This window comes from Sipha flava, unplaced genomic scaffold (genome assembly GCF_003268045.1).
Source record: "Sipha flava isolate LNK unplaced genomic scaffold, YSA_version1 42_pilon_pilon, whole genome shotgun sequence".
In the NCBI taxonomy this organism is placed as follows: Eukaryota; Metazoa; Arthropoda; class Insecta; order Hemiptera; family Aphididae; genus Sipha; species Sipha flava.
In genome coordinates this window covers 1,206,646-1,233,578 of record NW_020273159.1, presented here as the reverse complement: position 1 = coordinate 1,233,578, position 26,933 = coordinate 1,206,646, and the positions used below count along the sequence as shown (strand labels likewise).

The following is a 26,933-nucleotide window of genomic DNA, read 5'->3' as shown; positions in this document are numbered from 1 at the left end:
AATAATAATAATAATAATAATAATAATAATAATAATAATAATAATAAAAATAAATTAATAAAGTTAAAATATCCACAATGTTTAGGTGTGAGCAGTGAAGTATAATATCTTACTGTTAATAAATTTTAAATTGTTAAAATTGTTAATAGGGTACAGAATATTATCATATTTAAACGTATAATATTTGTATTACATGTACACTAATGAAGTTCATCGAATTTATTTATGTATTGTAACGAAAATGGACGCACAATCTCACCATTATATTATACTGTGCAATCACGTAACAAGTGGATATGTTGAATGTACGGCTATAATATGTATTGTAATTGACTAGTATTTAATAATAGACCCGTAAAACTGTGTTGCAGCCATGTTCATAATGTCGTATGGCATAACACACCCATCAGTACGTATATATAAGTATAAAATTCGAGTATACTGCGGTATTTTTTTCTCCCTTTTTTTTTTACATCATAAAGTAAGCGGATGACAGAATATATGTTTCGAAAATGGCGAAAGGTGGCGTAAAATATCGTATATTGTAGTCCTTTTACTTGAGATATGTGTTCAAACGATTAACGTATACATATGTATAATATATAAATTATAACTAGGCCTGGGATTTCAATGTCCTTAAAATCGCGAAAAATGACCTTTCAAAAAATGCCTTTAAAATTTTACAAAAATTACATTACATGTACACAATTATTTTATTTTACTTCATATATTAAAAAATAAAAAATTATTCTTTATTGTTACAATAAATCACGGGAGCGTGTCTCCTGTTGTTTCCCAATAAGTTTTTGTAGATATATATATTTTTTTCTTGTTATTAAATTTGTTCTCTTCATTGTACTCCATTAATATGCTTGTTTCTTGATATCTGTTGTTGTATGGTAAAACGTTTTTCAACAGCAACTTTTACATTGCATACCTTACACAACACCACTAATCCGTCGATAGAAAAATCTATAATCCATAATTTTAAATTAAAAAATAACTTAAAAAGCCCTAAAATGTCCTAAAAAAATGAGAAAAATTACCATAAAATCAAAAATTGTCATAAAATGCAAAAAAATGAAAAATAAACTTTCTTATTCTAATTTAAAAATCCCTAAAACATATTTGTAACAATATGAGTATCGTACAGAAGGCTTCAGAAAAAAAGTAAAGTGCATCGAAATCCCAGCCCTAGTTATAACTCTGCAGCATAGGTATATTGTACCTAAGTAACGTATAAACGTAAAAATATAAATGTATTCCATGTATGGCTAGTAAATTTGTATGTCTATAGCGCAGGTTTTGGCATTGTGTGGTGGATGTAGATTTCGCGGATTATTACAAACACAGTCCTTAAGATTTAAAAATCAATAGTTACAACGAGCACAGTATATGTTGGACTCTAATGCAATACATATTAGTATTTTTAATTTATTTGCTTTTCATATTTTAAACATGGAATCAGTGCCAGATTATCCATTAGGCGAAGTAGGCGTCTGTCTTAGGACCTCACTCACGAGGAGCTCTGTGAAAACGGAAAATATTTTTTTTAAATAAATTTTATTTAATAATACCTGTATTTTATTTACGAATTTACAGGACAAAAGTCATTATGAAATATAATATATATTAAGTTGTAGGCATTATATTCAGTAATAATAATATAATTATTTTGAAAAAAATAGAAATAATATAATAATTAATTTTTCTAAAAATTAATAAATTTAATAAACATGATTTTATTCATTAATAATAGTTGGTTATTATTAAAGCTGTTTATTTTAATTTTTGGATAGTAATGTTAAAGATGTATGTAAAAAATAATTTTGTAGAGCTCAACATTTTAATTGCCTCGGGGTCCACAAGTGTTTAATTCGGCATTACATGCAATGTTATATAATAGAAACTGTATAGTAATACATTGAAAATTACACGATCATTCACGATGTTCATTTGCAAATTAATTTCGATATCACATAGTTATACATTTTTTTTAGGGTTTTTAAATAAATTTCAACACGTTTTTGTAGGATAATATATTTGATATTTTTCGATAACCTTCAGAGCATAATAATATAATTGGTATTTAAATTCGACTAATTTTTCTTTTAGCGAATTTTTTTGTAATGCGTTATTCATAAATATCTGAGATGATAATTTTAATTTGGTGTTGATATAATAAATTTAAAATTTAAAATTTATTAGTAGCGCGAAAAACATTTATTTGAAACCATTTCGAGTTCAAGTACTTGAAAATAATCAAATATACAAATTTCATAATAAGACATTTAAAATAGTATAATAGAAAAAATTAGATTTAGATAATGTAGAAAAAAAACAGAAAGAGATTTACTATTGATTTATTATTGCCAGGGAGGAATACGCGATGTACCTTATACGTGTAATATATGTAACATTATTAATTAACATAATAATTAATTTATAATTAAGGGACTTATTGTCGGGATCCAATGGTATTTTTAAATATTTATAACTTTTTGCTCGAAAAGTCAATGTTTTCTTTAAGAATTATAAATATTTTTACGATTGTTTTACAATCATTAAGACTTATCTTAAAAATATTATAATAGAACACGTTACGAAACACGGTCTACAATTGAAGAATTATTTAGCTATTTTGTATTTTTACATCGATTTTTATTCATTGTTACTATACAACGTAATATAAATTTTAAGGCAACTAAAACTATCTTTTTAATTTGTTATCTTAAGATCAAAAAAAAAAAATTGCGTATTCGTGTATATCATCTTAATTTTTATTGTATACATTCATGCTATACATTTTCAATACTTTTTTATTTTTTCATTTTTCTCAAAAAATACGTGTGCCCTTATTTCGTTATTTTGAAGCTCATTAAATTCCTGTAGCCCGGATCATAAAGGTTCATATTGGAGCGGGTATAAATAGAGGTGGTTGAGCGCATTTGTACGACTCGGCCGTCGTCGTCGACGTCGCACCGAGTTACGCGATAGTGTAACGGGGGAGACGTGACGACGACGTACCGTCGCGAATACATAAAGCGATAAATACCCGAAATAAACACCGAGGAAGGGCACGTGGGGGTAGCAGGACGACGAGGGAGTGAAAGAATGAGTGTACATGTATACGCGGCGGCGGTGGCGCGTGCGACGGAGGTATAAAAGTGTGCCGAACTACTCTGCGCGTAAAGGGTGGCGCGAGCGACGACTGCCCTACTCGAAGAATTTTTATTACGACTTTAAACACCGTCAACGGGTCGGTGGCGTTTAATCTATTAACTTCAATATACGATGGACGCAGAAGGATACAGATGAGGTGCACAGAGGGGTCGAGAGTCAGAAAGAAACAGTGAAGGGATGAGAGATGGAGAAAGAGAGAGAAAGTTTGAAAGAGGTATGAAGGAAAGGGGACGGGAGGAAACGTCGTCCTTTATTCTGTAGCGCCACATCACATCAAAGCCAGGCACCCTCTCCATTTTTGTAATAAAAAAAAGTTAGTCTTCGCCACCCCCACTCGACGTGCCGCTTCGATGTACTGTATATAATATTATTATATGAGTACGTCTCCGATATTGGCTCGCACTTGTGTGCTCAGTACCGCAGAAAACCCTTTTTTCCTTTACAACATCCCATTTTATAAACGCGTATATAGTATAACAACGGCGAGCAACCCTCTGCGCGATAATCACCTGCACCGGATTTTTTTTCCTCTTTTATTCCTTTTCTACAATAAGACTAAACACGCGCACGTCGACGATGAAAGAAAAAAACGAGTAGTATTATGTTTAATATAGTTTAAATTAAAAATAAACGCATTGTTTGTTTAGAAAAATTAAAAATACTATTTTAACATACTAACTACAAAATATACACAACAAGAAATAATAATACCTGTTACATATATTATATATACAAACAAATCAATTCAAATGTAACAAATGAATAGAACGTAAGGTGTGATGTATATAAGAGTATGTAAATATTTATAATTCATTGGAATAAAATGAACACAAGATCGAAAAAAAATTGGCAAAGTTAAAGGAAATTATAAGCAACGAAACTTAAAACTTGTTAAATACGTTTCACAACAGCAAGTGTATTAAGCACACAGTTGCACGAGATTTGGATTTTGAGTAGGTCTTCGGTTCCTCTCAAGCATTGTACTGATCCTACGGTCACCTCTGAGTGTCAGAGGGGTCTTCCGGTTCCTTTTGAGCGTTGAAGGGTCCTTCGGTTACTCTTAGGTGTCGAACGGATTCCCGGTTGCTTTTGATGGCCATCAGGATAGTGGCTTTTAATGTACACCAATCTAGGTGATCGCGCTAGGTGGTTACCGTTGAACTATTTACCGTATCCGTACGGCATATACCGTACGTTACGTCTGATGCGTACCGAGCTGATGCAACCCTTGTTACCACTGCCGCTACCACCACTGCTCCTAGCGCATCTTGTATCTTCCGGTCTTGACAGGTGACCACCTCGGAGTTTCACGAGTGACTTGGCATCATCTTCGAAAGGGCCTCATACGCCGCATATTGCTTCTCTGGCGTCGGGTTGCTCTTTAGCAATATTTCTGTCGAAAGCAGACTGGTCGGGCAACAGACGGACGTACAGGTCGCAAGTGTATGACCACGGATATTTGATGGTGTGCAGTGCTCGCGAATAGCATCGAAAAACGCCTGCCGTAGACGGGCCACGAGCCACCTTGAATCGTCGCCGTTCACGTGCTCCTAGAGCATTACCTTGTTGCGGCTGTGTGCGAAGCACCTCTCGAATCCTGACTGTACAGCCGGCACCACTTCACCTGCGCCCAAAGCTGCAGTCACTTTGACAGCAGGACGAATGCCGCGTTCGTCCCACGGCGTTGGGATGTTTTTTAAGCATTTCATTTGTAAAAAAAATAAAATATACCGCTAGTTATAGCATTACATTTCGCAGCAAACCGTGGCGAAGGGGTGTTTAACACGCACCCTGACATCATGGTTGTAAGACTTGTGAACTACTAATATTATTCTACCAACTGTTGAGCTACACATTATATTTACATTAAGTTATAATGCCTACAAGTGGGAGTGAAAGTAAGCGATTTATGTTTAAGGGAAGTTTCTTTTATTTATTTTTTATTTATAAAGTTTTCCTGACTTAGTCATCTAAACTTATATGTAAAATATTTAATTTTTAACATTTTGTAAATTGGAGCACAGTAATGGTATATGTGATTATAACTATGGATTAAAAATAGAAGAAAAGTTATAATAATACAGAAGAGTAGCAGTTTTTACATGATGAAACAATTTAATAGCTTAACAAAATTGTATACAAAATAAACATATATAATATATATATATTATATATAATAGAAATTGTTAATGATTTAAGATTTCGTTAAGGCCATGTGGCTAAAAATTGTACTCCAACTATCTAACGTGGTTTAAAAGTGCAAACAGATGAATCGTCTTGATCTTACTTTAATCGGTCAAATGTTGAGTACTGACATTCTTCTTCTGGGTGTGTGATATGTGATTTATGAGCGAATATTTGGTCATATCTTTAGACAAATTCATAGGTAAAGGGAATTTTGAGGTTCGATCCAGGGTCAAAATCTCAACTAATAAATAAATTGATAATCATAAATATAAATCCCCTAACCCCATGAATAATCTTTACCTACGTTTTATCTCAAAGGGATTTTAGGATTAAAATGCGCTTGAAATTATAAAACTACATGATATATATATACCTATCAGAGAGACTTCGTTTCATTGTCTTACGAATGAGTTCTAAGGAAGGGAGGGGGACAAATTCTCTTCATCTATCCACCTATGATAAACTTAAATCATAGGTCGGTTAAAAACTAAAATATTCAATATTGTTAAGTATATTACTGTGTGTAAGTATGCTGTAGCCACTAAAAGCGTTGTTTCAGAGGAAAATTTGAACAAAAATGTTGAACGAAACCAATTCGTTTCAAGCATGTTACAAGTGCCTAATGCGTTCATTTTGAGTGGAATAGGTTCTCTGGAACCAGTGCTGTAACTAGATTACTCGAGACATGTGTGCAAATCAATATTTTAAAGCACTTTATCATATGCATTTTTTATTAGCAATAAAAGTTTTTTATTTAGAGGGAAGGGGTGGTAACTTGAAGTTTAAATAAAGTAAAGTTTATTGTTGTAATAAATAATTTTTTCTTAAAACTGTTATATCAGAAACTAGAAGAATAAAAAAGAAATCAATAGAACTTTTATTTTATTATACATATATATATTGATAACACTTAATGTGTGTTATGTGGCAAAAACTACCGGTCAACTTCCGTATATCATCATTAATATTATATTCCTAACAGACAAAGAACATAAATAAATATTATATTTTAACAGAACTAGCACACATGATTTTTGGTTTATAGTTTTTATTATTTTTACAATTTTAGCTACGTTGATGATGGTGGTGACAATAAAAAATAATAAAAATAAATTCAGGGATAATAATTTCTTTTGTACTAATTATTATTATTATTGAAACTAATAGCAACCATATATAAACAAAAATTTCCATAGTAAATCTCAAAATGTCTGTTTGAGCACCTCTAGGGGTTGGTCTTTTCACTTTTTAACTTAGCCTATCTCCTACACATATGTCTAATATATCTCTGTACTAAATTTCGTCGCGATTGATCCAGCCGCTTAGGAATGCATAAAGGACAAACAGACAGAAATCCATGTTTAAATATATATATATATATAGGTAATATTAACTTGTACTAATATAATAAAATCAATGGTACAATATGTACCTATCTATGTTAAAACATGATATCCGAAAAATGCCACGAGATATTCATGTTATTAAATCTGAATTTTCGATCTCATTGATTTATCCTATGGTAAGGATGATTCCCGCATACTTTTTTATCCGGCCTATACTATATACCTATTCAAAAAATTTGTTCGTAAAATGTTACCTAAAATATTCTTATCTAGCTTAATTATTAAACGCTTTAGTATAATATACATTATATAATAATTTACATCGTAAAATTAAATTATTTAAAATAAATTTGTCAATTGTCAATTTTTATGACATTTTTTTTTTTTAATATTTTTATTTCTGGCTAAGGATTATTTTTTAAATACCTATTTATACTTATCTTTAGACTATCAAAGCTAATGAGTGGTTTTATTGATCAGACATTATTACATTGTTATTATATATAAATTCTACATAACGTAGTAATAATAAAACAAATACTTAGGTACCTATATAAATGATGGTTTCTTTATTTAAGAAAATTAATTATAACAAATCCTTAGTTTAATTTCACTAAATACAATACATTTACAAAATTAATTTACATTTTAACTAAATAATAAAATAAAATATATAAATATCTAGATTAATTTATAAGTATAGTTTAATTATATTAAAATATGGTTAAAACATATTATTTGATTAAAACAGTTTAAAAAACAAATTATAATCTTAACAACAGTCTCATTGGATCAACAAATACTATTATTATGTAGTTTAATTCTTTTTGAACTATTTAAAGCTGGCATACTATAATTTGAACATATTTTAGTTCTTATTTGTTTTTCGATCATCTTCTTATGGAGAAAAATCATTAAATTAGTGTTTTCCAAACAAACAAAAGATTTCACTAAACCGTTTAATATTAAGGTCCTTTTAGGATTTTCATTTTCTACAATAATTTCATTTCTTGAATCGACTGTAAATTCATGAACCGAAATACCAGCAATAACCCATAACTGATTACTAAATGCACCTAAACTTGCAACATTTTCTTTAAATGTAATTGTTTTAATATCTTTAAGTCTTTGTTTGCTTCCATTTTCCTCAATTTTAATGAAATGCACTTCTTTGGAGTCGTATAGCTGAGCTGCAAAAATATCTTCAATGCGAACTAGGCTTTGGATAGGAGTATGAAGAGATAATTTATCTTGGAGATAGCCATCTTGAACATTCCACAAACGCAATGTTTGGTCACCAGAGCCAGATAGAATTAAATTATTCATTATGCAAATTCCACTGACGTACGCTTCATGTCCCATCATGTAGTATAAAATATTTTTGCCATTTGGGTAATGTGATATGCGCACTTTTTCATCACTGTCACAAGTACCGATATACTTTTCATCGCTAGTAAAACTAATGTCGAGAATCATAGAAGAATGCCCGAGAACGCAGACGGGAAATTTATCAAATGCATAGACATCACCTTTTTTATCGCCGACGACAATAACATTAGTTTTGGGTGTGAAAACTATATTCGTCGCATGTTTTGCCAGTGTTTTGTTTTCGACCAATGACCAGTCTGCGGTGTTCCAGATGCTCAGAAGTTTACCTTTGTTTGTGTTATACGCGAACAATTTACCATCGTCTGAAAAAGCTGCACATGTTTTTTGTAAGTCACGATCGTTGATCGGCATGTTATTGTACGATTCACCCAGGCTTTCAGTAAGATTGATCACATTTCCACTGTCTAACGAATATACGAAACACCGGTCAACGCTTATACAAGTCACAACTACAGCAGTTTCACTAACAGCTATGCAACAAGTCATATTTATATTATTTAGTAGCGATTGAACGAATAGGAAAAGACAAACGAATAATTCACGAAAAATAAATAGTAAATGGTTTCACAATTCAAATCACGTAAAATATTAACATTGAAATATATGAAGTATAGGAAGTTTAATTTCAAAAAAATGTAGAAATCAAATAAAATATTTTAAGAGCCATAACCAACAAACTGTTATTATTCTTATTCTTATAAAATCGAGTTCTCATAAGATCGATATTTGTAAGAGGTTACTCGACATAGTATACACATGAAATATAGCTAATTCATGCAGTATATTTTACTTAAGGAAGCATGTAGTATTTAAAATTTTATTTTGATATTACATGAATGTAAATTAGCATAGAAATTCATCGAAAAGAGAATTTTAACTAACAATCGTAAACTAAAACCATCGATACTACGAATAAATTGTATAAGATAAACCGCAATCGTTATCAATATTGTTTAAACAATGTAACTGATAAGGGAAAATGTTTACATCACATTACCAAGTCCGAGATGAGCTGCGGCTATGAACGCGTGTGTGTCTGCTGTCAGAGAACACGCATGATGATTTGAATGAAGTACATTAAGAATCAATTAACCAGAATTTGATATATCTTCTTACAATGTCCGATTCGCCAAGACCTAAGGGATTGAATACGAGTGTTGGAACGTCATCACCTGCACGTGGTATTAATGTATCCATTTATGTAATATTATTTATGTAATTTAAAAAAGTTTTTCAGAAGTCGACGTTTACGCTGGTCGACCTGCTCAAGGGCATAGTGGAAATTTAACTGGCAATCGTCGTATATTGAAGGATACGGCTGCAGATATATTCAATCGTATGCAACAATGGAAAGTCTATCAAGACCAAGGGAGTGTAGTGATCTCCAATATATTTAATTTGCGAATGGACATGTATGTACGATAAAATTAGGACTGGTTGGTTTAATAATCAAAAACTAATAACACTAAAATTAGTGTTAAAAATCTGATAGGATTAATTAATATTTTAATAGTTGAGATTTGTAAATAATATTATTATTGATTTTCAGTTTAATTCATAACAGGTGTTTAGTTTTTACATGTAGCAAGTAAATATTTTTTAATTCAATATATTTCTAGGCCAAATGTGAAGTTTCCTGATGAACTGAGTAGTTTAGTAAGCGAACTTAAAAAATTGGGTGAAAAAATGGTAAATTATTTAATAAATATAAATAAATAAAAATTTAGATAGTTTTTGATTGAATTTTTAGTTATATATTGTCGAAGGACTGCAAGCTAAACTAAAAAATCTTATAGCAGTTGCAGCTTTAGAAAAAGATAACACTACTCCACTTTTTATTTCATGGACAACAGAACATTTTTGTAAGATTCATATTACAAATTTTATTTGGATCTAGATTCTTATATTAACAAATTTTCTACAGGTAAAATAATAAAAATAGTTTTAAAAGCGTATCAAAAAGAGCAAAAACTTCATCAAAGTTTATTACTGAGAATAGCTGACAGCATGGATCCAGATGTGCTTTTATTTTATCTTTCATGTTGGACGTTTCAGCCATACTTAGATCATAGTATAGAGAAACAGTTACATTGTATGATTAAAGAGACTAGACACGTTTAAGTTAATTAACTATACATTTTATAAAAATTTAATTGTAAAGAATTTTAAAGAGAATATAATATAAATATAATTTAAATTTATAACACTGGTTTACAAATCAAAAATACTAGGAGTACTTTCCTGAGCGCATTTGCCTACAGATTGAATAAATTTAACAAAGCCAGTATCTTTTGGTTTTTCTAAACCTCTCAACAAACGGTTTTTCATAACAGCAACAAACTCTCTATTGCTAAGTTGGCCATCAACTAAAAAATAAAAAATAGTTATCAATAATATACATGTTTTAAAAACATATAGAATTTTAACTCACGGTTTTCATCAAATATTGTGAAAATAACATTGATCATATGATCATTTAAATCAACATGTGCTACAGTTTTTGCTACATGTTTTAAAGTGACTGTAAGAAAAAAAAACAATAATATATCAACAGTCACATTTATTTAATATAAATATTTGAGCAAACCTTGATCAATAGATGCTCCTGCGATATGATAAAAAGTAAGAGCTGTATCAACATCATTAATGTTATTTAAAAAGTGAAAAAAATTTAAGTAGTCTTCTTCACTTATGCCTTGGGTGTTTTCTTTAAATCTGCATAAAACAATTAAAATTGATAGGGTAAATCTTATCAATGGTATCATCATATTATCTGTTAATTGTAAGACATATTATTAAATTATCGATTTACTTTTAGGTTTCCTAAATTTGAAAAATTTGGTCAATATCAATATTAAGGATAATGACTAAGTAATTTAGAATTTTAACTAAGGTTAGGTTTATTTTTTCCTCTGTAAATATATTTACATAAAAACAAGAAAATACAAGTCCACAACTATGACTACATATCTATATGTATAAATGTGAAAATAGAATCTGTTACGCATGATTAATGAAACTACTCATCCGACTACTTTGATTTTTTTAAAATAAACTATGCGGAGCAGGTTTTAGATTTAATTTTAATTCTATTAGAGTAATTATTTAATACAGCTTGGTAAAAAAAAACATTCATCTGGGTTTTATGTTATAACTGTAGATTAGATCACTGCTGGGCAGCTAAAAAGTTTTTCATGCCAGCTAGAGAAACTTGCTGCCAGTCCTAAGCCTGGGGTAAAATGAAAAGGAAAACAACTATAAATATATAATTTTTTTTAAGTATTTATTTTCACGAATAAAGCTGGGTAATACACCTAGTTATATATATATATATATATGATACTTTATTTTTAAATAACAAAGGTTATTTCAAAATTATATTTTAGAACAATGTAAGAACAATGATTGGCTATTTTCAAAATTGAATCAGATTTTATGGCAAATAAACAATTTACTTATTTGCTAAAATATTTGATAAATTATAAGTAAATGATGTGTATTTTAATTTTAATATTTTTAAAAGCATTCTAAGTACATATATAACATGATATCTACTTACACTTTTTTCACTCTTTTAATAATGCGTGTTTTTTTTTTTGGTGGATAACCAGCATAAGCTAAAAGTAGATCAGTGAATTCAACTTCTGATATAGTACCATCTTCACTGGGTCCTTTCCGTAGAAACTAAATACAATAATTTTAAGAAAAATGTAGTCATTAAATATGTAATTTTTTTATTTACCTCTAAACCTAAAATTTCTGTTTGTAACTGTTGTTGAAAATCAAGGAACTTCTCAATTGTTAATTTTTCATTAAGATTCTCACCAAAAAAATATGTTGTTAATGCTGAATTGACTCCCTATAATTTTTACACAAGTAAAACATATGGAAAAAATGTTTACAAATATTTTTAAGTACCTTAAAGGTATTTCCAGTATTTGCATGGTCTCTATGACGACTTCCAATACTTGTCTGGTGTCTGATTAATGTAGCAACTTTTTCAAATTCTTCACAATCTACATCACCATCTCCATTTAAATCAAACATTCTAAATGCTATTTCAAAATGCCTTCTTGATGCTAAAAAATAATGTAAATGAAAACAGTTAACAATAATTTAAACTTAAAGAATACATACTTGATAACACGGTTAGTAAAAATATGTAATCTGAAAAAGTTATTAAACCAGAACTCCCAAGTTTGTAAAATATGCTATCTTCATTTAAAGCTAATTCTAATTTCATGTGTGTATTCTGTAAAATAAGGAAAAACTTCTTTATAACATAAAGTATCGTTTTCTTCTATCAAAAATTTAAACAAGTAATATTTCCTATAAGATAATATAACTCATATATATGAGTTTCTATAGTAGCTTCATACAATTATTTTTATTTTTCTATTCTATCTTTCCTTTGTTCTCTCATTATTATTAATAATTATTATTATATTGTTTTAAGTATATTATCAATAAGGGTGTTTTTTTTTTTGTTAAAAATAATCAATTTAAAATAATTACTTTTGGATCATATTTTTTATATTGATCAAGCCCAAGGCCATCAGGTTGTTTAATGCCAGGAGTCATAGAACGAAGGAAGTCATCAGGTGTCATAAATACTTCATGTGTTTCTTGTCCATTTGAGTGCATATGTGTTACTTGTAAGGTAGCAAAATACCTAAAAACTTTGTCTGGTGTAGAAAAATGACGTATTCTATTCTCATATTCTATAATCTGGGATAAGTGAACATTTTAAGATATTTTTAATTGATAATATAACTAAAAATAAATTCAATACCTTTCTATCGCGAAAGCCAACTTTTTGTTTTGGTTTTTTCTTTTTTTTGTCAACTGCTTCTTCTAGAGTTTCTAGTACTGGATTTTCATCATTAGTCTCAACATTACTGTCAGCATCCACAGGAGGAAAAACTACTTCTACAATACTATAAAAAAATGTATTATCAATTATAATGCATTTTAAATTATTATAAATGTATTAATATTAATTGTTTAAAATATATTGATAGTATGCCGCCACGCCAGTATACTTCATAATTTATAAATAATTACATAAATGAATATAATATAATGGAAAGTCATATAATTCAAAATCTGACCCTCATAATGTTAAAATACATTTTTACAAAGAGTATTAAATTAATATATAACCAGTTATAAATGTACTTACTGATCCCAATTAACAAACTGATAAATTATCAAGCCTATAAAAAATAGGAGGTAACATTTCTTAATAGGATGTTCAGGAGGATCTTTTCTATGACCAAAGTTCTTATATGTTCGTCGATGGTTGCATTTTTCAACAGGCAATACAGCTAACATATTATATGGTTCATATTTTTTTAATAAAATTGGCCTCATTTGTAATCCATAGCCAAGAATAGGCCGTAATTTTGTAAGAATCATATCTAAAATATATAAATTATATTAATTAGTTTGCAAAAAAAAAAAATTGTATGAAGAAAATATTCTATAATTTAAATATTTATAATTAAAATAATAATAGCTAAAGTAAAGAATCTACAAGAAATGAAAATGTTTGAAACTAGACTTAGAACTCAGACATTTCAATCACAATTATTAAGGATTTGTAAGTATTTTAATTCAATTTTATTTAAAAATATAATTTTAAACATTATTTTAAGTAAAACTAAACTAATTGAAAAGAGTAACTATTTATTTATATAACTAATTGATCAGTATTATAATAAAATGAATACTTGGAACATTATCTAATATTATTTTAATTACTATAAATATTTTTATATGAGTATATAAGACTGATATGTGTCATTCGATTTAATTATTTATTTTGAAAATTTTATATGAATTTCATTTTTAAACAATAGGTTTTAATGTTTTAGGTTTTGGGTGAAACAAAGAATTTATTGGTTTTATTTTGTGTATGAATATGATTTTGACAAGAAGGATCATCGTCAGGGCTAGGATTTGTATGCAATAAAAAATTGTAAAATATGCATTTTATTTACCAAAATATGTATTTAAATTTTTATAAGATAAACACAAAAATATTTATTTATTGAAATACATCAGTGGTTGACTGTTTGTTAAATTAATTGTTTGCTGAAATTAAATAAAATATAAAAAATATGCAAAAATATGCATTTAAATTTTTATAAGATAAACATAAAAATATTTATTTATTGAAATACATCAATGGTTGGCTGTTTGTTAAATTAATTGTTTGCTGAAATTAAATAAAATAAAATTTATCTTTGACAAAAAAACAAAGTTTTATACTTTAATCAGTGGAATTAAATACGAAATATTAATATTAGTATTAAATTATAAATATTAATTACGAAATATACTATAAAACATTTATTTTTCGCATTCTTTTAATCAAAATATGCAAAAACATGCAAATTAAAAATACCACCATTTACCTCATCATAATTTGATTCGTGGACATTACTGACAAAATCAATAATCAGAAGTCGCAAAAAAAAACATGCTGTTGCATACGAATCCTAGCCCTGATCATCACCAAATAAAAAGTAAAATATAGAAAATAAGTTCTAGTTAGCACTTAGAGCGGTAATTTAACGAATTTCTGAAGTTATTTTATTAATAATTGCAAAAAAACTGACGAAAAGTTACGGCAATATGTAGGGCGTAGCGTTTTCGACAAATTCGAATTTTTATTTTAACTTAAAAATAAAAATCGCACAAATTTGAAAATTTCACTGACATATTTAATCACCGTTCCTTAAAGATGATTATTAAAAATGTCGAAAAAATAATTTTGGTTTGATAAAAAATACGGAAAATGTAATATTAAATGTCTTACATATTACTGAACAAAACAAAAATTTGTATATATAAATATAAACTGATCCACATGACCCATACACTCAAAATCTTTATTCAAGAGCATTGGTACCTACATTGATTTCGAGTTTAAAAGATTAATTCAGCAATGTCTGTAACTCAGCCAAGCCGTGGAAATTCGCCTGACTTAAGAGTTACACTCTTATTTATATTACTTATTGAATAATAAGAGAGCATTTTTAATCGATAATAATTTCAAAATTACTCTGGCAATGAAAGTAATTGAAGTCATTAATTTCCTTGAAAATAACGAGATAAGATTCTCAATACAATAAAATAAGAACGTGTTGATAGTCAAATGAAATGAAATTATCTACTTAGAATGTCAAGATTATTAGTTTAGACAAACTTTATCATATTTTTATATATCTATGGTAATTAACTGAATACATTAGCTTTTTGCGGTTGAATGGCATATGACCAAGTCGATTATTATCATTTGACGCGTTATGTGTACAATTCTTAAATGCCAATAAGTTATTTAAAACGACACTTACGTACATAATGAGATTTACATTCAACTAGTATTTTTGATACAATTCTATAGACTAAGTCGGACAGTATTATTCGTAATGAGTCATTACGAATAATACTGTCCGAATGTAAATAAAAACTGTGGTGATGTAGTTGGTCAATGTTGAGTAAATTATTTATTACACATATTTTTTAATTACTACGATCCTTTCGTACGCATCGTACAAGGTACAGAGTTTAAGGCCGAGACAACGGATATTATGTTCGATATGTTAAGACCAACGATTATGTGACAATAATTGGGGGAGTGAGGATTGTGTGTTTACCTGGTAAAGTGGTTTTAATAACTCGAAAACACCGTCTCTGCCCAACAGCAAATCATTGAACCAGAGTCCCGCGATCCATAAAATCAATACCCCATTTGCGCAGTCCGTCCGATAATGATAAACTATAATGATATTAATTATCAAAGTTATAATCACTCCGGGAATCGCATTAATTAAATAAAAAATTATACTTAGAGTTTCAGCGTAACAGCTGCAGTTATCGAGTTACTCATAACGAACCCGATTCGGTAAAACTGATAAGGTTTTTTTCTTTTTTTACTAATTAGTTATTTCTCTCTCCTTTTTTTTGTCTCTATCATACAAGAATATCGATTTCACACCGCCGATGCACGCACGGTCTCTACCGTCGTGCTTGTTTTATCAGCGTTCGTTTCCCCTTATCACGTTCGGCTTTTCACCATAAGCCGAACACACACTTTTGGGTGATTTTCTTTGATTTGTAAAGTCCGTCCTTGTCCTAGCATATTCGCGTGCAGGTGTGTCTTCGCGAATAACAATTAGAGCAACGAATACCACCAAAGAAAATTGATTTTTCCTCTACGTGCCGGCCTTATACTTAACGCACTTGCATTAACGCCTACATGATACATGGTTACCGGAATGCTGAATTCAACATGGATCTTTCGGCCCAAACTAGCTCATTGCCAAGAAGTAAGTGCCTTGTAGTCTATATATATATATATTTTTGTTTGACCTAAATCATTTTCCAGCTAACCTTCGCTCGGTTAGGTTGGCTAGTATATCTTCTGTAAATCCTATTCCAATGTCCCATGAATTTGAACTTATTTATTTATCAAAGGGTGAGGCTCTTTTACAACCAACACACAAGGTAATCTCTGTGTTTAATTGAAATCTGTGACATTATTTTAACCTCTGTTGCATGAGCCGATTTTCTCATTCTATCTCTTTGTCTTCAAGTTCAGTTCAAGTCCAATATTTTGTTTGTACTGTGGGGGTTGATGATATAACATGTTAAGTGTTTGAATTAATATAAGTAATATAACTCTAGTTGGTTAAATTTATAGTAAAACTTTGTCAGGCCAAATATTTAAAATTATTGATTATAATATTATATGCTGATGAAATTCAACTATTGTTATTTACCATATTGTAATGTTTGATTATAGACCCACAATGGTTATCTGAAGCGAGCAACTACAGAACAACTATTGGAGGTATTCAACAAAGTAAGTTTTTGATCAGCCAGTTATCTTATTGGGTATGGTATACTATAATAATATTTTTTTCAGTATGCAACAGTCGAGAAGCAGGGCGAAAAATATATAAACTCTGTAGAATTCATAAAAAATTATATCGGTATATTGAATGAACCCTCAAGTGACTTGGATTCATTGCGCCTGTTGAGCGGAGTGGTCGACACTAATAAAGATGGGTTGGTACATACAGTATTTTTCAAAACTAAAAATAAAATGAATATAACTATATTTTTAGAAGTATTTTTATGAATATTCAGAACAGTTCAAATATTAATTATGGAGGCTTTTTATTTTATATTTTTTATACATCATACCATGAAAATTTTCATTGGACATCTAATAGAACAGAAATATGTTTTCTGTTTATAGAAATTCATTATTTAAATTAATTTTATCAATTGTGTGTAATATACTTATTTCATATTATTATTAATTACTTTTTTATTCTTTTTTTTTTTTAAATAGATATTTTATTAAATAATTACCTTTAATTCTTTTGAAAAAAAGTGAAAAAAAAGTGAAATATTTAAATATGAATATATTTAATAATTGTCTTATGCTATAGCTTTTTAAAATTAATTATTTGATTTAAAATAAAATGTGTATTTAGAATTATTCTTTGTTTTTAAGACTCATATCATTTGCTGAATTTCAAGCATTTGAAAGTCTTTTATCAGAACCTGATGCATTGTATAAAGTTGCATTTCACTTGTTTGATATAAATGGAAATGGAGTGATTTCATATGGTAATAAATTATTGTTGTAAAAATAATTAATTACTTATAATAATGGATTTTTTTTTTTAGATGAATTTGTATTAGTTATTAAAAAAACTGAACTTTATTTGAAAATACCTTTCAATTTGGATAGCCAATTTATGAAATTGTATTTTGGAGAGAAAAAAAATCGTTTAATTAATTATTCAGAATTCGCTCAATTTTTACATGTATTTATTTAGTTAATTTAATTAAATAAGATATAAATATAATTTTGAATTATTAGCAAACATTGATTTTTATTTTTGTTTTAGGATTTCCATGAAGAATGTGGAACAGAAATTTTTCGTATTTTTGATAAATCTGGTACTGGTTTCATATCCGCCAATGATTTTCAAGAAATTATGCTTTTGTCAAAAAGTCATTTGTTAACCAGTGGTGTCCGAGATAATTTATTACCAGTAATTAAATTTATAAATTGCATATATTTTTAACTTTGTGTTACTTAAAAAAGTTTTTAATTTTTAACAGGCTGCAGCTGCGAGTCAAGGAGCACAGCGTGTTAGTTTTCCATATTTTATGGCTTTTATATCACTATTAAATAATATGGAACTAGTGAAACGTATTTATTTAAATGCCAGTAATGAAAACCGAACACTAGAAATTACTAAAGGTCTTTAAATTAAATACTATGAACTCCAAACTCAAAAGTGTACATAAAATTACTATTACTGATTTTCAATCATTTTATTATTTAGATGAATTTTTATATTCTACTCAAGTTATGTCTCAAATTACACCTTTAGAAGTGGATATATTGTTTACCCTATGTCATCTATTACATCAAAGAGCTGGGTAAATGTTCTTTCATTTTATAAGTATATGTATTATAATTCTATAATTATTTTTTAAATTTTTTTAGCAAAATTGTTTATAATGATTTGCAATCAATTACACCAGAACAGTACTATAAAGAAATACATAATCGTAGAATAGCTGAAATCCATGCAGTATCTGTAAATAAATTGATGAAGTTATTAATTGTTTTTTATTAGTGTTCTTAATTACTTAATTATTTCAGAGCCCATCAGATCGAGGAGTTTTTATTCAAGTATTAGAGAGTGTGTACCGATTCACTTTGGGCTCATTATCTGGAGGTAATGTTATTTTGTTTGATTTCGATAACAAGATTGTGGCATGGGTGGTATAGTAGAAATATAATGATGTATCCAATTGAGATATGGGCACACAAACATATATGTGTGAGTAATACCGGATGCCCCGCAGCGTTCTAAATCCTTTCGTTCATAATCGTATCTTATTTCTTTGTATACTTGATGAGCTATCCCGTATAATTCCTCTAAAATAAATTATCTTAATTATCTTGAAACATAATTTATGTTTTATGTACCTTGACAAATAAGTGGACCACCAGAGTCACCGTCACACAATCCTTTTCCGTGGTCTTGCTGTAGACATATTATTTTTGTTCTTTCCCATTCTGTAAGACCTGGACATGCTTTAGCTGAAGACGAAGAAAATACTTTGAGTTTGTGTAAGATTGTATTATGCCGACCAGATGGTGTGTTAATTTCTCCCCAACCAACAGCTGTACACTCCAAATAATCATTCATTGGAAATCCTTTATTAGATAAATTAATAATATTTACAGCAACTGTCATAATAAATGGTCTAACTCGAATAAGAGCTAAGTCGTCGTTAGCAACTCGTTTTACCTTAATGAAAAGTAAAAATATTTATTATTTTTTATTTACGTAAGTAATTTTACTGACTCTGTAATTAGGGTGTATATAAACTTCAGTCCCTTGTCTGATTTGGGTATAATCATCCTTTTGTGCATAATTTATCATACCAGCTATCACCTTTACATCACTAGCTCTGAAACTGAGTACTTGGCTTATGGAAAAACAGTGAGCTGCTGTTAAAATCCATTCTTCTGATATTATAGATCCTGAACATGACATAGTCTTATGAAGTATTACTGTCATAAAAGGAAATTCAAAACTCTCAGCTATTTCTCCGCCAGCCAAACAAACTGGTCGATTTCGTTGGCATATTACTACAGAAACTATTGATAATATTTGACCTAAAAATAAACTATCAAAACTCATCTTGTTCTATGCAAACAAAATAACTAGTATATAGTATCAAGTTTAGTATATATGAATATACTTGCATATTATCAAATATTTAGTAGTTGTCTATAAAAAAACCATAACAACACTATACTATTTTAAAAATCTACATTTATGAGTGTTTATATTTGTATTAAAGCTATTGGTGCAACAACAGTATATCCAATTGATTTGGTTAAAACAAGAATGCAAAATCAAAGATCCGGTTCTTTTATTGGTGAACTTATGTACAGAAACAGTTTTGACTGCTTTAAAAAAGTTAGTTGTATTTTATAGAATGTTGATAGAAAATGCTTTTATAAGTAATACAAAGCAATTTTAAAATTTTACTTAGAAAAATTGATTATTTTATTTTATATTAGGTAATAAGACATGAAGGAATATTTGGACTTTATCGAGGTCTCTTGCCTCAGCTCATTGGTGTTGCTCCAGAAAAAGCAGCTAAGCTCACTGTTAATGATTTAGTTCGTGATAAATTACGTCAAGAAAATGGAGATTTGACTCTTTCTGCAGAAATTATCGCTGGATCCTGTGTATGTATAATTTAAATTATATTATATTAACATATTTAGTTTTCAATGTTGATTATAGGCTGGATTTTCACAAGTAATATTTACTAATCCATTGGAAATAGTAAAAATTCGTTTGCAAGTTGCCGGTGAAATAGCATCTACACAAAAATTAAGTGCTATTACTGTTATTAAAGAACTAGGTTTCTTTGGATTGTATAAGGTATTCAATTTTAGACTAAACTTAAGTTGTTGGGATATCAAATTTGTATTGTAATACATTTTATTTTAAAATATAGGGAGCTAAAGCATGTTTCTTAAGAGATATACCATTCAGTGCTATTTACTTTCCGGCATATAATCATGTTAAAAAAGCTTTTGCTGATGAAAAAGGTTATAATCATCCATTATCATTGTTAGCAGCTGGTTGTATTGCTGGTATTCCAGCTGCTTCTTTAGTGACTCCAGCAGACGTGATAAAAACTAGATTACAGGTTGTAGCTCGACAGGGGCAAACTACTTATAATGGGTTGATAGATTGCGCTACAAAAATTTACTCTGAAGAGGGACCCAGGGCACTTTGGAAAGGCGCAGGCGGTAAGCATAAATATTTTATATTATTAAATATCTAAAAAGAACTTATAGTTCATTCAAATTTGCATTAGCTCGTGTGTTTCGTTCTTCGCCACAATTTGGAGTGACACTTTTGTCTTATGAAATTTTACAAAGATTGTTCTATGTAGATTTTGGAGGCTCGTAAGTATATAAAATGTTGCGAAAATTTTTAATTAAACGTTTATATTAATTTTTTTTATAATTATTTTTTAGCCGTCCATCGGGTTCAGAAAAATTAGTTTCTGTTCTTGGCGCAGGTGATGGAAAAACTCCATCAAACCCGGATCATATTGGAGGGTATCATGCAGTTATTCCAATATTAGAAGGAATAGAGTCTAAATTTGGTCTTGTTTTTCCAAAAACTAAATCTGAAAAATAATCATATCATACCTAACCTGGCCTTTACACTTACATTCTGGAATTTTAATGATTGTTATTTTGTGATATTAATATTTTTATCTTCATACAGTTAATTTTATTTATTTGATTCATTGATTCAATTTAATTAATATATGAAAACACATTTACACGCAAATGCAAATTAAGTAAGTTATTTTTGTTTCCATCTTTAAATTATCCTATTTACATTTTTTTTATGTTGTATGTACTTACAATAATGTTTTTGTTGTCTGCCAATAAAATTATTTTTTTAAATTAACTAAATTTATTTTTTTAGACTTACTTCATAGCAAAATAAGTAAATTTTAGGTATAATATAAAAACACATATATATACAGTATACACAATGAGTCTTAGTTGATTGTAAATTATACTGCCTTAAATAAAAATACAGTGGAACCTCGTTATCTCGAACTCCAATATCTTTAATTTTCTATATATCGATCATTCAGTATTAAACTCACGTTAGGTTATTTTTGAATATTGAATTTCTCTATATGTCAAATTTTTATTTTGGTCCCTTGAGACTTCGAGATACGGAGGTTTCACTGTATTAAGTAATAAACTTTATTGTACATCATTCAATTTCGAATTGCTTACATTATACTAGAATATTATACTCATAAGTTGTGATTTAACTTATTGAATATGCGAAAAGAATAACCTTGGTAAGATTTTGGGTTCAAATAATAATTTTTGTGTTAGTTGTACTATTTTTATAAGTTTAAGTCTATGTAATATGTTTATAAAGGTAATGGACCGTTAGTGCCACTCTAACTTATCGGTTATGTACATCACATAGTATCTGCTTTTCTTTGTACAATTCTCTCTTATCGTTAATTGTTGTTAGTCAACTGCATCATTTATTCCTTCAGGTCGGTCTGAAATTTTACAAACGTGGTGATTGAATTCCTCACTTGCTCATCATTCTGCTTTTCTGAAGTTTCATCTTCCAGTAACTTGCGTGTTCATGACCATCGAAGATTACTATGACCTTTAATACCTGTACCCTTTGGCCGGCGCGCAATAGAAATTTATAAGTGTATCGCCATCAAGTGTACTGGTCCAATAACCGAAATTCGGCTATACCCTGTTAATCCCGGTTAACTGTAGATAACCAATATGTCCTTACCAGCTATTGTTAATTATTTACCTGATCTTTCCACCATTAACGGGTTCAACTTGTACGAGGTAATCACTAAATCTCTACTAAGTAAGTGTCATTAGTTACAAGTGATTTTCAATAAAAAAGTCTCTAGCTTAAACCACGCGTACGGATATTAGGAAATTATGCATTAAACAATGAAATATATAACATTTTAAGATAATTTCAATCTAAAAAATTTTTTTCGTTGTTTGGTTGAAAATAATGATTTTTTCATGTAAATTAGTATTCTGTAAATTTTTAATGCCTGCGCTTATCTAGACGTCTGAATCGATGGGTTGAATAACTTTTTGATTCATATGTAAAGAAGTCAACTAAAACACGTTGAACAATGGAGGCTGTGGATACACGTAACATAAATCCAAACGGATATTCTTGAGTATATTCTGTGTTCGAAACTGCGTAGAGTTTAATACGATACGAGTGAAATATGCATGGATTAAGCTTTTTTCTAAATATGATACGTAGTTTGACCACAAAGGTAACAGGGACGGCGCTCTGTTCAGGCAATGTAGGTACATCGATGTCGAAATGTGCCATTGCTTCACGATAAGAATACGATATTACTAATTCAATATTATTAATACAATATTCAGATAGGATGTTATTACAATCAATGGGCAAATGTAAACTGGATTCCGCGATTACCTTTTTTGTTGTAAATTCGGCCCCGAAAATTTTAGGTAATAAAGTAGGTAGATTGTAAACTCGGCCCGGAAATGTCAAGTAATATAAAAGGTTGGTTGTAATCTCGGCCCTATAATATTTACAGGTGAAATAAAATAGCGATGTATAAACCGCAAATGTATAGCTTCTTTAAAAACGTTTGGAATAAATAATAATATTACGGAGAAAAATAATGATCATTTGCATGAACCTATCAGTGATCAAGTACTTCAACGACAATGTGTTACCCCAGTGATCAAACGCAAAAGAATAGAGGGTATCTGCAGTAGGCCAAACAAATTTTTTTGTAGTGCAGCAAACAATATACCTGACGCGCAAGATCTACAAGTAAGTGATATTCAGTATGTTAAAAGTAATATATACAATGCCTCCTCGTGGTGTCCTCTGGGTAATGCTAAATAGTTCTCAAAAATATAAGAAAATTATACAAATGTACTTTTTTATCCGGGCAGAGATTACACCTAAATTATTTTTACCTGCAAAAACCTCAGGCTGAGTTTACACTTAAATTATTTTTACCTGATAAAAACATGGGCCGAGCTTACAATTGCCCCAATCAATAACATACACAATATTTTTAATTTTTTTTTTAATTTTCGATTTTTTTCAAATTTATCACTTTTCGTTTTCATCCCTTTTTAACCTGTTAGAGTTTGAATTTTAGAAAATCCATTTTTATTGCATATCCAGGTGTTAGTGGAACCATTATGTCAAACTGTAAGCTTATACACTCTGTCGTTTTTGAGATGACCAGTAAGTGATTATTGTTTGGCTTATATATATACAGTATGTCCCATAAGTCCCGTATCACCCTTAATATTACCACAGGAAATCAATATAATTATACGTGGTTTTTTTTGCAATACTTAGTATGGAAATTCTGATTGAATGGCATAAAATTTAATTTTTTTTTAAAAAAAAATTCAAAAATTAAAAAAAAAAATTTTTATGCATTTAAAAATTTTCAATTTTTAAGATAGCCATTTTCTTGAGCATATTTTTTAAAACAGTTAAAAAAAATATATTAAAATTGAATACAAATTGACCAAGTTAGAGCAAGTTATTTTTTTGAATAATTATAACAAAAAAATGAATTGTTTCATATTTCAATAATCCAGTGCTTGGCCACCTAGGTCGCCTGACTTAACACCAATGGATTTTTTTTATGGGGTAATTTGAAAAATCTTGTGTATCCGTCGTATTCATTGCTTGATCTCCGTGACAAAATCGAACAAAATATTTAAAATATTTTACCTGAGACATTAGAAAATGTTAAAAACGCTTGGGTCCAAAAACTTCAGCTCTGTGTTACAAATAATGGAGGTCACTTCGAACATTTATAAAAAAAATGTAATGCATTATTTTCGTTTTTATGTAATGAAATCTTTTTTTTCTATTAAAAATCAAGTTTAAAAATGTTATATGAATTTAATTTTTAATTTTTCCTAAATGCTCAACCAATAATTAAATATTTACAGATTTTCATAAATAATCAGCGTTCTAATCGAGAATGATTAAATCGAGCAATTCATGTTTTGCTTGGTTAACAACTATTATTATAATTACCTATTAAAAACATAACTTGCTCTAACTTGGTCAATTTTATTCAATTTTAATAAATTTTTTTTTTTAACTGTTTTAAAAAATATGCTCAAGAAAATGGCTATCTTAAAAATTGAAGATTCTTAAATGCATAACATTTTATTTTTTAATCTTTGAATTTTTTTTAAAAAAAAATTGAATTTTATGCCATTCGATCAGAATTTTCATAGTAAGTATTGTAAAAAAAAAAAACCACGATTAAATATACTGATTTCCCGTGGAGATATTAAGGGTGCTACAGGACTTATGGGACATACTCTATATATAAATATATATATACTAAACTATACTCTAAATATATATGTGTGTGTGTGTGTGTGTGTGTGTGTGTGTGTGTGTGTGTGTGTGTGTATGTGTTTAATATTTTGAAATATATTTATTTATTTTGTTTGGTATGAGTATTAGCAAAATTGAAGTATATAGTGAACTAGCATTGACCAAAATATATATTTAATATTAATTTGTTGCTAATTAATTTAGGAGGATTTTATTTTAGGTAGGTAAACCATTAATATCATAGCAGTACTGTAAATATTTTGTTGAATAATTTCAATTGTTGATACTAGTTGTGGGACAATTATATTATTACGGAGTTTCAATAAAAACAATTAAGAAAGACAGAGGCGTGCAATTCAGGTTCAATATTTTTACTACCACATATTTCAAATGTATTTATTTCACAAGATGATAATTTTGATGATTTATTTTATAGTAGGTACTGAATAGATTGACAGTGAATCATCAAAATAATCCTTGTATATGTTTATGATATTAAATTTAAATTGTATTAGGCAGTATTTTTTTTCTAAATTCGTTCAAAATTCGTAGGAGAGAAGATTTGTACACCCTCCTTAGTATGCCCCTGATGAAAAGAACTGCAAAAAATTATTTATGTAGCAATAAAGTTACTTTACAGTTATTCAGATTATTATCAGTAATTGGATCATCTTCTATATGACTTATTAATTAATCCACCGGATTAATAATATTTGTACTTATAATTATGAAGCAATTTCAAATGATTCCATAGATTTGTTGTATTTGAATTGGAGTTGGAAAAATATTTAAGACATATTTGACATTAAGCTCTTCAGCCCCACTCAACGTTCATAAATGTTTTGTACTAAACTATTTTTTATTTATTATAATTAAATTTAATGACAAATCTTTGACTAATTACTAACACAAAGTTTAATATTTAATCAAGGGTTACGATGTTATGAATATGAGTCAGTAGCATGTGCCAAATATTAACCTTTTATAACTATGGTGTATATTTACTGTTTCATAGATGAGGATGTGTAATTACGATCGCGACCGCAATTAAGTGTAGAGATAAATTTAAATCATTCATTATAAATACTAAAATACATTGTTTCGTCATAGTTAAATAATTAATAATAAAATGTGAAAAATATAAAAGGAACTCGTGCATGTGGAGTGTGGTACAATACATAGTATGACTTAAAGAGGTAAAAATCAAAGTATGGTTTAAGTAATATAGTCTGTCAACGAAAACGATTTATTTTGGACGGTAATAGACCTACTCTCTTACCCATAATTGATACATCGATTAATATTCGATTAATCGAACAATCGATTAAATTGAATAATTGGATAGGGTCAATTGATCAATGGTAAATATTTAAAAAGGAACTAATCGATTAACTATTGTAAAAACCTATTAACTCAAACAGTGCTAATTATATTTTTCGTTGTACCACTGTCTTTGTTTTTGTACAGCAAATCAAGTGTTCCTTGTACGTAAAACTAAACAATAAATAAAAAAATGCTTCAAAAATTCATCATTCATGTGTGTATATAACGTGAAACTTATAGTGTGCACATATGTTCTGGTCATTAATTGATAACGAGATTGGTGCTCATTGTCATTAGTAAAATATATTGTAAAAATGATCTCGAAGTTGTATCTTGTGATGTACGAAATATTTTAAATATTTAACAAAAGCTCGATTAATCTATAAATCATGCCGCTAAAATGGTATTTATATTTTTTTATAGATTTAAATTTTTTTTTTTACGAATAGAAATGGTAATCGATGTACATCTGGAAGCT

General features: G+C 28.7%; 5 protein-coding genes across 6 annotated transcripts; 2 read left to right on the top strand and 3 right to left on the bottom strand.

The window, feature by feature from the left end:
* Positions 1-7,433: 7,433 nt before the first annotated feature.
* On the bottom strand, positions 7,434-8,723 carry LOC112689075 (tRNA (guanine-N(7)-)-methyltransferase non-catalytic subunit wuho). The gene has a single exon (XM_025562582.1). The coding sequence runs from the start codon at positions 8,589-8,591 to the stop codon at positions 7,509-7,511; it is 1,083 nt and encodes a 360-aa protein (XP_025418367.1). The 5' UTR covers positions 8,592-8,723; the 3' UTR covers positions 7,434-7,508.
* A 300-nt stretch (positions 8,724-9,023) lies between these two features.
* LOC112689076 (cyclin-dependent kinase 2-interacting protein-like) lies at positions 9,024-10,300 on the top strand. 2 transcript variants are annotated; one of them, XM_025562585.1, is made up of 5 exons: positions 9,024-9,283; positions 9,343-9,517; positions 9,725-9,794; positions 9,856-9,967; positions 10,030-10,300. In XM_025562585.1, exons 1-5 carry the CDS (start codon positions 9,223-9,225, stop codon positions 10,224-10,226), a joined length of 615 nt encoding a protein of 204 aa, XP_025418370.1. In that variant the 5' UTR covers positions 9,024-9,222; the 3' UTR covers positions 10,227-10,300. The 2 variants fall into 2 exon arrangements, with proteins under 2 accessions (XP_025418370.1, XP_025418368.1); XM_025562583.1 differs by having other exon boundaries at positions 9,030-9,286.
* On the bottom strand, positions 10,239-16,049 carry LOC112689074 (calcium uptake protein 1 homolog, mitochondrial). The gene is made up of 12 exons (XM_025562581.1): positions 15,961-16,049; positions 15,770-15,891; positions 13,288-13,525; positions 12,898-13,042; positions 12,621-12,833; positions 12,243-12,357; positions 12,024-12,184; positions 11,848-11,964; positions 11,665-11,789; positions 10,693-10,820; positions 10,537-10,626; positions 10,239-10,471 (listed from the first exon to the last, which is right to left on the bottom strand). The coding sequence occupies exons 3-12, from the start codon at positions 13,521-13,523 to the stop codon at positions 10,317-10,319; spliced, it is 1,485 nt and encodes a 494-aa protein (XP_025418366.1). The 5' UTR covers positions 13,524-13,525; positions 15,770-15,891; positions 15,961-16,049; the 3' UTR covers positions 10,239-10,316.
* Positions 16,050-16,175: 126 nt separating this feature from the next.
* On the top strand, positions 16,176-21,575 carry LOC112689073 (calcium-binding mitochondrial carrier protein Aralar1). Its single transcript, XM_025562580.1, has 16 exons — positions 16,176-16,441; positions 16,918-16,977; positions 17,041-17,183; positions 17,638-17,753; positions 17,814-17,953; positions 18,038-18,184; positions 18,255-18,396; positions 18,482-18,578; positions 18,646-18,739; positions 18,805-18,880; positions 20,019-20,137; positions 20,242-20,412; positions 20,471-20,611; positions 20,688-20,985; positions 21,054-21,144; positions 21,217-21,575. The coding sequence occupies exons 1-16, from the start codon at positions 16,379-16,381 to the stop codon at positions 21,380-21,382; spliced, it is 2,064 nt and encodes a 687-aa protein (XP_025418365.1). The 5' UTR covers positions 16,176-16,378; the 3' UTR covers positions 21,383-21,575.
* Positions 18,887-19,975, bottom strand: LOC112689077 (trypsin-like). The gene is made up of 3 exons (XM_025562586.1): positions 19,517-19,975; positions 19,135-19,459; positions 18,887-19,083 (listed from the first exon to the last, which is right to left on the bottom strand). The coding sequence occupies exons 1-3, from the start codon at positions 19,853-19,855 to the stop codon at positions 18,887-18,889; spliced, it is 861 nt and encodes a 286-aa protein (XP_025418371.1). The 5' UTR covers positions 19,856-19,975.
* Positions 21,576-26,933: the final 5,358 nt, after the last annotated feature.